At 44.5% G+C, this 10732-nt stretch overlaps 1 protein-coding gene across 1 annotated transcript; it reads left to right on the top strand.

The window, feature by feature from the left end:
- The first annotated feature begins 414 nt into the window (after nt 1-414).
- On the top strand, nt 415-9385 carry dbt (dihydrolipoamide branched chain transacylase E2). The gene is made up of 11 exons (XM_030372433.1): nt 415-524; nt 1385-1499; nt 3896-3971; nt 4823-5004; nt 5414-5541; nt 6359-6599; nt 7475-7641; nt 7892-7969; nt 8199-8390; nt 8480-8551; nt 8662-9385. The coding sequence occupies exons 1-11, from the start codon at nt 480-482 to the stop codon at nt 8827-8829; spliced, it is 1464 nt and encodes a 487-aa protein (XP_030228293.1). The 5' UTR covers nt 415-479; the 3' UTR covers nt 8830-9385.
- Nucleotides 9386-10732: the final 1347 nt, after the last annotated feature.

Raw genomic sequence — 10732 nt, 5'->3', positions numbered from 1 at the left:
GCAGATGGAAACAAAGTAGTTCCTATTTTGTAGGTAGGATCTGAACCAATTTAAGACTGTGCCTGAAAGCCCCACCCAGTTTTCTAACCTGTCCAAAAGTATTGTATGGTCTACAGTGTCGAATGCAGGACTCTTTATATATATACTAATATTAATATATATTATATTAAGTAATCTATCCACATGTTGTCATTATGCATCCATGATTCATTCCTCTACTAATGATTAACTCGTTAACCTGAATACATTTAAAACTAATCTATGATGTATGGTGAAACCGGTAGGTTGTTTCTTCTACTAACTTAAGGGTTAGGGGGTTAGGGTTAGGTCCAACGTGCAGCTGACCCAAGCAGGGGGCGGTATTGCGTCATCAGGACGTCTTTTAACCCCATAATGGATACGAAGAAGAAGACGACACGCGATTGGCTGCTCAAAGGGGCGTGTGGTTTACGTCACACCCTGGGCTACAAGGAGGCAAGATGGCGGCGGTTACAAGGTGCTCAGTTAGTTTAGTGAGAAGACTGGTAAGTTATCATTTATCTGTTATGTTAACAAGGGATCATGCATGTTATTAAGGAACACATCTATATTTGCTATAATTGAGCTGCTGGGTTTATTTTTAACAATCCAAAAGACTATTAAAGGATTGCTTTAGTGAGACGATTGGTTAAATATTTATTTGTTTAGGAAGACTTCATAGTACTTTGATCAAGTACATCTGTAACAAACCCCTATTCAACTATTCCACACATAATCATAATGACCATAACAGTACCATTACATTACCCAAATGACCGACATAACATTACCCTAATGACCCTAACATTACCACAACATCAGAACCTCACCAGAAAACGACAACAACCGTACGATAATGATAATAACATAGCCCAACTTTATCATAAAACACCATAACATTACCCTAATAACCATAACATGACCTAATGACCATAAAATTACCCTACCGTGGCTATAACAGCACAATCTAAAGACTACAACCTTACTATAACATGATAATTACCCTACCACAACATTATCATAACAGGGTTTTAGATTTGAAACCTTTTACAGTATTTTTCGATATTCTATAATGGTGTCAATAAGTGGGCTCTATATTCTATAATGGTGTCAATAAGTGGGCCCTATATTCTATAATGGTGTCAATAAGTGAGCCCTATATTCTATAATGGTGTCAATAAGTGGGCTCTATATTTTATAATGGTGTCAATAAGTGGGCTCTATATTATATAATGGTGTAAATAAGTGGGCTCTATATTCTATAATGGTGTCATAAGTGGGCTCTATATTCCATAATGGTGTCAATAAGTGGGCTCTATATTCTATAATGGTGTCAATAGTCTCCTGGTTGTTCTTGGTCTCTCAGCTCTCCCACCACTACAAGCGTCGGTGTGTGCGGGTCTTTAAAGCCACCAGGGACCAGCCCCCGCGGGCCTGCCTGTCCAACCTCTACAATGAGAGGCTCTTCCATACAACCAGTGGTAAATAACCTCAAGATGCAACTCTGGAAACCAACTCTAGAAAACATCAGATTGGGCTGTAGTGCTACAAAGCCCAGCCCCCGAACTAGAACCCCATAACCTTAACCCCACAACCTTAACCCCACAACCTTAACCCCAGAACCTTAACCCCAGAACCTTAACCCTAGAACCTTAACCCTAGCACTCACCTTAACCTTAGCACTCACCTTAGCCCTTAGCCTTTAATGCACTGATATTGATATCTGATTTCGGTCTGACACTGACGCCAACAGCTGGACTGGGTATCGTGACAACGGACCGATCCATTCAATTAAATCCTGTTATTGTACGCATGCTCCTATTATGTGATGCGGTACGATGGTCTCTTACTGCTTAACCCTAACCAACCCTAGTCCCTAACCATCTCAGTGTTTCCCACAGAAATTTTGGAGACTATGGGGGGGGGGGGGGGGGGGGGCGGCGGCATCCAACTGGACATGCGCGGTGGTTTGCCTACTAATGGTAAACTAACACTAACAAAGAACTAATTCCTTGGTATTGATTATGGACTTTGTATTTGTTGAGTTGTGGTGCACTATTGTTGCAGCTCACGTTGCATTCAGATGAAATAATAAATTATGGAATTATCTTTAGCCGTTCTTGGCGTATATTTCTGCAGATATACATTCTACACAACAGATGGCCAATCTCCTTTTTTCAGTGTACGCCTATTTAAACACAATGGCGTGGCCTAAATGTCACCTTCTCAATCGTTTCATAGGCTATACATTTGTATAAACCCCCCGTTTACACAATGGGAAAACACATGTTTTCATACGTTTTGCCCTTTCATTTAGGCTACACGAAAACTGAGTTTTTATCATGGGAAACAATCATTTATAAAAACTCAGTTTTTATGTTTGCGTGTGCACTAGGTCAAACGGAGTTCTATGTTCTCAAACAGTATGCATCTAAAAATGCATCACCTCTGTGAGCATCGTATGTTTACAGTTAGTTAACTTACTGATCATGGATGCTGTTAAGGTAGTGCTCATACGTTAATGCAAAATTCCGAATGTCGCGCTCTCTCTATTTTTTAGACAACTCAAGACCCTCTGCAACGTAAGCACACGCACGCTAAACTGATTGGCTTTCATCACGATTCGCCAGACTCATTTAAATAAAGTTCAAGGATTGCCAACTTGGATTCGGCTGCAGAAGGCTATTCGGCACAGTCGCAGGCAGACAGCCGAACGTCGTGCTCTCATGGAATCCCAATGAGAGCGACACGAACTTCGTCTGAGCAAAAAGAAAAAAAAAAAAAAAAAACTTCATGTGCACGCAGAGACTATGGCGGTGTCACGTTAAAATTGTACCGGGGGCGAAAATTGTACCTGCCTACGTCATCGTTTGTTTACATCCTGACAACCTGCCCGGCAACAGACTACGCGATGCAGAAAACATGTTTCCAAACGACGAAATAACATAATACAGATAGCGGATCGCTATCTGTATTATGATAGATAGCGATAACACTTGTTTTTACTTTATATTTGTATTGTATTTAATTGTTGAATCGAAACAATAAAAAAATGACGCGTCAAATGACGCGTCAAATCACGTAGGAAGGTTCTTGAACATTCTAGACTATGAAACCTGCGTAAAACACTCAGTTTACTAGCTAAAAACAAGTGTTATCTAGCGATCCGTTATCTCTATTATGTTTCAAGAACCCTCCTACGTCATTTGACGCGATCGGTCTCTCAGCTCTCAGTTTACTAGCTAACCCTAACCCTAACCCTAACCCGTTTCGCGGGCACATTTTTTTATTGTTTCGATTAAACAATTAAATACAATACAAATATAAAGTAAAAACAAGTGTTATCGCTATCTATCATAATACAGATAGCGATCCGCTATCTGTATTATGTTATTTCGTCGTTTGGAAACATGTTTTCTGCATCGCTTCGTCTGTTGCCGGGCAGGTTGTCAGGATGTAAACAAACGATGACGTAGGCCGGTACAATTTTCGCCCCCGGTACAATTTTAACGTGACAGCGGCCGAAATTAGACTATGGCGGGGCGCCATAGTCTTGTCAATGTGTGGGAAACACTGCATCTGAGTAGCCATGTAACTAACCCTAGCACTCACCTTAACCCTACTATTAACCTTAACCCTACTATTAACCTTAACCCTAGCGCTAACCTTAACCCTAGCGCTAACCTTAACCCTAGCGCTAACCTTAACCCTAGCGCTAACCTTAACCCGAGCGCTAACCTTAACCCTAACGCTAACCTTAACCCTAAAACTGACCTTAACCCTAGAACTAGCCCTAGAACTCACCTTGGCCCCCAACACTAACCCTAGATCTAGAAAGAACCCCTCTTGGTGTTTTCACCTCTTCTCTGCCCCGTAGCGTGGAGCGGACCCATCATGCAGTTCAAACTGTCCGACATCGGAGAAGGAATCATGGAGGTCGTAGTGAAGGAATGGTGAGTGTCCTTATAGGGTTGGGGTTAACCCTAACCCTAACTAAGGAATAAGGATATAAATGAGCCTACGGCTATAATCCTGTATATTAACTTTTATTTGTATTTTTTTATGTTCATCAATATATTTTGTACCTTTTTTTTTTTTTTTTTTTTTATAAAAAAAATCTTACCTGATTTTACAGTTTAGGGATCAGTAAAATGGGTCCACAGAGAGTCTCCTGGTGTTTTCAAACACAAGCCAGGACTCGCGCGCCACGACCACACACACACGCACGCACGCACATGCACAAACCAAACAGATTCAATGAAGCAGCAGAAATGGCGAGTCCGGTGCAATCAGATCAACATTTTCTGTAGAATTCGGCAGATGTTCCACAGCCTTTGCAACCAAGCTAAAAAAAATCAGTTGGAAGTATATCAGGGCCTTAAATGGGCAGTTCAACCATTTAACAGACCATCCAGGATTTCGCCATGTTGCGATTTGCAAATCCAGCGCAACATCAACCAATCACCGCGAATTCAGGGCGGTGTCGCAATTTTAACCAACCACCGCAACTTTCCCCCAAATTTGACCAATCAGTGGGGTCGTCTTGAACTGACGTCGCAAACTACCTTCCGCCTTACTTCCGCGTTTACTACTTCAAGCATTCATGCAGTATGTGTGTGTCCAACGTGTCACGCTTGCAGACCAAAATAACTGGTGTCTCCTGGTGACCCCTGGTGTCTCCTGCTGATCCCTGGTGACCCCTGGTGTCTCCTGGTGACCCCTGGTGTCTCCTGGTGACCCCTGGTGTCTCCTGGTGACCCCTGGTGTCTCCTGGTGTCCCCTTTCTGATCCCTGGTCTCTTCAGGTACGTTAAGGAGGGCGACAAGGTTTCCCAGTTCGACAGCATATGTGAGGTGCAGAGCGACAAGGCGTCCGTCACCATCACCAGCCGCTACGACGGCGTCATCCGCAGACTGCACTACGCCGCGGACGACACAGCGCTGGTGGGGAAGCCCCTAGTGGACATCGAGACCGACACCGGGCCAGGTATTGAGAAGGTTGTGATGATACCGGGTAATGAGAAGGTTGTGATGATACCGGGTAATGAGAGGGTCCTGATGATACTGGGTAATGAGAGGGTCCTGATGATACCGGGTAATGAGAAGGTCCTGATTTAGTCTGGTAGGCTAACCCTATCTCTGTAGTCTGGTAGGCTAACCCTATCTCTAGTCTGGTAGGCTAACCCTATCTCTATAGTCTGGTAGGCTAACCCTATCTCTAGTCTGGTAGGCTAACCCTATCTCTATAGTCTGGTAGGCTTACCCTATCTCTAGTCTTGTAGGCTAACCCTATCTCTGTGTGATACATGTATATTCTATATGTGTTGCATATTTTCTATTTGCTATAGAAGCTGCAGAGGTTCTACATGTACGATATGTTTTATGTCATTTTCCAGAAGTGGCCCAGGAGGAAGACGTTGTGGAGACCCCGGCCATGTCTCGTGAGGAGCACACCCATCAGGAGATCAAAGGCCATAAGACCCAGGCCACACCCGCAGTCCGGAGACTGGCCCTGGAGAACAACGTAGGACCACACGTACAACTAGAACTAACCCTAGAACCTAAAACGCAACCCGAAAATAGAACCTTAGAATAGAACCTTAAACACAACATACAACTAGAACTAATCCTAACCCTAAAACCTTAAACAACATATAGTAGAATATAACCTTAAACATAATGCGTACTAGAATATAATCTTAAAGAACTTGTAGTAGAATAGAACCGTAAACAACATATACAGTAGATTCTGATAATATCATTAACAGAAGGTCTGGTTTTGGTATCTAGCCCTGGCAACATCAATAGCATTAGCTCGTTTGGTATCTAGGCCTGGTAATATCAATAGCATTAGCTCATTTGGTATCTAGGCCTGGGAATATCATTAGCATTAGCTTGTTTGGTTTTTAGCCCTGATAATATCATTAGCATTAGCTCGTTTGGTATCTAGCCCTGGTAATATCAATAGCATTAGCTCGTTTGGTATCTAGGCCTGGGAATATCATTAAAATTAGCTTGTTTGGTTTTTAGCCCTGATAATATCATTAGCATTAGCTTGTTTGGTATCTAGCACTGGTAATATCATTAGCATTAGCTTGTTTGGTATCTAGCACTGGTAATATCATTAGCATTAGCTTGTTTGGTATCTAGGCCTGGGAATATCATTAAAATTAGCTTGTTTGGTTTTTAGCCCTGATAATATCATTAGCATTAGCTTGTTTGGTATCTAGCACTGGTAATATCATAAGCATTAGCTTGTTTGGTATCTGACCTGATAATATAGACAGCATAGCTTGTTGGTATCTAGCTGTTGGGTCTTAACTCCATTTTTCTCCTGTCAGATCAAACTGAGCGAAGTTGTCGGGACTGGGAAAGATGGACGTATTCTCAAGGAGGATATTCTCAACTTTCTGGCGAAGCAGACGGGAGCCATCTTGCCTCCATCTCCATTCCATGAGACCCGTGAGTCCCAAAGACCAAAGGAGGTGCAGCCAGCCAGCCTGCCAGCCAGCCTGCCAGCCAGCCTGCCAGCCAGGCCCCAACCAGTCCTCAGCAGCCAGGATGTCACCGAGCCTCTGAAAGGTAGAGGACACTGCACCAGTGTAGTACTAGTACCCCACTGTAGTAGTACTAGTACCCCACTGTAGTAGTACTAGTACCCCACTGTAGTAGAACTAGTACCCCACTGTAGTAGTACTAGTACCCCACTGTAGTAGTACTAGTACCCCACTGTAGTAGTACTAGTACCCCACTGTAGTAGTACTAGTACCCCACTGTAGTAGAACTAGTACCCCACTGTAGTAGAACTAGTACCCCACTGTAGTAGTACTAGTACCCCACTGTAGTAGAACTAGTACCCCACTGTAGTAGTACTAGTACCCCACTGTAGTAGAACTAGTACCCCACTGTAGTAGTACTAGTACCCCACTGTAGTAGTACTAGTACCCCACTGTAGTAGTACTAGTACCCCACTGTAGTAGAACTAGTACCCCACTGTAGTAGAACTAGTACCCCACTGTAGTAGTACTAGTACCCCACTGTAGTAGAACTAGTACCCCACTGTAGTAGTACTAGTACCCCACTGTAGTAGAACTAGTACCCCACTGTAGTAGAACTAGTACCCCACTGTAGTAGTACTAGTACCCCACTGTAGTAGAACTAGTACCCCACTGTAGTAGTACTAGTACCCCACTGTAGTAGTACTAGTACCCCACTGTAGTAGAACTAGTACCCCACTGTAGTAGAACTAGTACCCCACTGTAGTAGTACTAGTACCCCACTGTAGTAGTACTAGTACCCCCCTGTAGTAGTACTAGTACCCCCCTGTAGTAGTACTAGTACCCCCCTGTAGTAGTACTAGTACCCCCCTGTAGTAGTACTAGTACCCCACTGTAGTAGTAGTAGTAGTGATGAGGAGGAGTACTTCATGATGGTTCATTCTTCTTGTTTCTGGACAGGCTTCCATAGAGCCATGATGAAGACGATGACGGCGGCCCTGAAGATCCCCCACTTTGGCCTCTGTGATGAGGTGGACCTGAGTCGCTTGGCTGCTCTGAGATCAGATCTCAGGGGCATCAGTGAGGCTCGTGGTGTTAAACTCAGCTACATGCCCTTCTTCATCAAGGTGAGGTCTGGCTCGCTGTCTCTGGGCTCTCTCTGTCTCTGGGCTCTCTCTGTCTCTGGGCTCTCTCTGTCTCTGGGCTCTCTCTGTCTCTGGGCTCTCTCTGTCTCTGGGCTCTCTGTCTCTGGCTCTCTGTCTCTGGGTCTCTAGGCTTGCTGTCTCTCTGTCTCTGGAGACTCTGTCCCTCTGGCTCTGGACTATCTGTCTGTCTCTGGGTCCCTGGGATCTCTTTGATGATGTTCTTGGTCTGCAGGCGGCGTCCCTCGGCCTGCTCCACTTCCCCGTCCTCAACGCGTCTCTGGACGAGGCCAGTCAGAACATCACCTACAAGGTCAGCATAGGAGCTCTGAGAACATCTGTCTACTATACTATACGTTCCTACTCCTAAGTCGGTGGAGAATGGGTTTCTGCTCTTGTTGAGCAGATGTGAAACAGGATTCTACTCTTTTTACTTTAAAACCGGTATCTACTCTTGGCGACCTACAGTTGGGTTAGGGTTAGAACCCTAACCCAATAGTTGCTGCTGATTCTATGAAGTGATTTTGAATGTTGTTGTGTAGGCGGCTCACAACATCGGCCTGGCCATGGACACCAGCCAGGGTTTGCTGGTGCCCAACGTGAAGAACGTTCAGCTTCTCAGCGTGTTTGAGATCGCCAGAGAGCTGAACCGCCTCCAGGTGCTGGGGTCCTCCGGTCAGCTGGGGACCTCCGACCTGACCGGAGGAACCTTCACGCTCTCCAACATCGGCTCCGTAAGTCTCCTTTAGCTCTGAGGTAGAGAGGCGAGGCCTGCAATTGCACTAATAGGCTAATGATGAAATTCCTTTAATTTCGGAATAAGATTGGAGGAACTTATGCCAAGCCGGTGATTCTTCCCCCTGAGGTGGCCATCGGAGCTCTGGGCAAGATCCAGGTGAGGCCTGTTTCTACCATGGAAACATCTGGAACCATACTTATGTCCTCATCACTAACCAAAAGAATGCCTTGTTCTATATTAATCAAACCTTTCTGGTCCCTTTCCAGATCCTTCCAAGGTTTGACTCCAACGGAGAGCTGGTTAAAGCTCACATTCTGAACGTCAGCTGGTCGGCTGACCACAGGGTCATCGACGGGGCCACCATGTGCAGGTTCTCCAACCTGTGGCGGCAGTACCTGGAGAACCCAGCGTCCATGGTCCTGGATCTGAAATGAAACCTCAGCCTCATCTCCTGAAGACCTCCTCCATGCCTTGTTCCTTCCTGTGGGCGTGGCCTTATGTTACAGCACCTCCTTCCAGTGGGCGTGGCCTTACGTTACGGCACCTCTTTCCTGTGTGATTGGTGGACGAGGCTTATGGGGTCGCTCTTTCATCTGCTAACCCTTCATTTGGGCTTTGAACTTTCCCTTGGGTTAGTCAGGTGTTCAACACAACTTTGTCTCTTGATAGCAGACTATTTTATCCTGTTTTTTGTGCGCTACGTTACAAGTCTAAAAGTAACGAGTGCAACTGTTGGGTATGTATTGTCTTTATGAACTGAAATGGTCTGGCTGAGACTAGAAGATTGCACTTTGTGATGGAGCGTCTTTCTACCAAGTGTTCTACGACGTGATAGGTGGTGTTAGTTAATTAGGTTAGTGGTGTTAGGACCATTAAGTCACTAAACACGCCTGTGGTATGCTTTTATTAACCCTCTCAACTGAAATGCATATATATATGTATAATATATCTATGCCTTGTTACCTAGCAATAAAGAATATAACAAACGCATCAGCAGATTTCTTTCATTTTCCAGCAGCTCCTATAAAGGTTACAAAGCAGAATGGGATTCAGCAGTATCTAGAATTTGCTACTTTTCATGAAGTTACTATATTATATTTTGTGCGCACATTATATTATACCTTTTTTATTAGTCTTCCAGCATGTTTATTTATTTTTGATTACCCTGTAAACACTACCATGGTAAGTAACATTTGAACTGTAGAGGGGTCATTTACCCATTAGTGCTTTAGCAGTGGAAAACAGTCTAGACAATCGAATGCATATAAATGAGGTCTCCATAATCCAAGACTGAGTTTATTTTAAAGGCTGTCAATATGGACCCCAAAAGACAGTTTATCATCCAACCAAATACCCAGGTATTTGACTAGTCTGCTTTCCCAGTAGACTAGTATTCCAAGATGCTATCCCAGTAGACTAGTATTCCAGGATGCTATCCCAGTAGACTAGTATTCCAGGATGCTATCCCAGTAGACTAGTATTCCAGGATTCTATCCCAGTAGAAAAGTATTCCAGGATTCTATCCCAGTAGACTAGTATTCCAGTATGCTATCCCAGTAGACAAGTATTCCAGGATGCTATCCCAGTAGACTAGTATTCCAGTTTGCTATCCCAGTAGACTAGCATTCCAGGATGATATATGCTATCCAGTTCCTCGTCATGTCAGTGGAAGGCCTGGTCTCCAAGATGCTAACTAACCCCAGTAGCTTTGGGCTGGCAGGCCCTTTAAGCTAGCTCCATCTAAACAATACCATACAGTAGCAGGCCCTTTAAGCTAGCTCCATCTGAACCATACCATACAGTAGCAGGCCCTTTAAGCTAGCTCCATCTGAACAATACCATACGGAACAGGCCCTTTAAGCTAGCTCCATCGAAACAATACCATACAGTAGCAGGCCCTTTAAGCTAGCTCCATCTAAACAATACCATACAGTAGCAGGCCCTGTAAGCTAGCTCCATCAAGACCGAACCATACAGCAACAAGCCCTGTAAGCTAGCTCCATCTGGGAGCGTACCTATGTTCCCCGGGTCCTATGTTCCCCGCTTTGTATGTGACCGGGGAGCATAGGAAATATTTTTTTAGCCCCGCCTTTTTCGCCAGTGATTCGCCTGTGATTCGTTATGGTTAAACCTGACCCTAACCCTTTGCACCCGGGGAACATAGGACCTGGGGAACATAGGGATGACCCCCTCCAATCTAGACTGTACCATACAGTAGCAGGCCCTGTAAGCTAGCTCCATCTAGACTGTACCATACAGTAGTTGGCCCTGTAAGATAGCTCCATCTAGACTGTACCATACAGTAGCAGGCCCTGTAAGCTAGCAACATCTAGACCG

Source organism: Gadus morhua, chromosome 12, assembly GCF_902167405.1.
Source record: "Gadus morhua chromosome 12, gadMor3.0, whole genome shotgun sequence".
Lineage (NCBI taxonomy): Eukaryota > Metazoa > Chordata > Actinopteri > Gadiformes > Gadidae > Gadus > Gadus morhua.
This window is presented reverse-complemented; position numbering and strand designations above follow the sequence as displayed.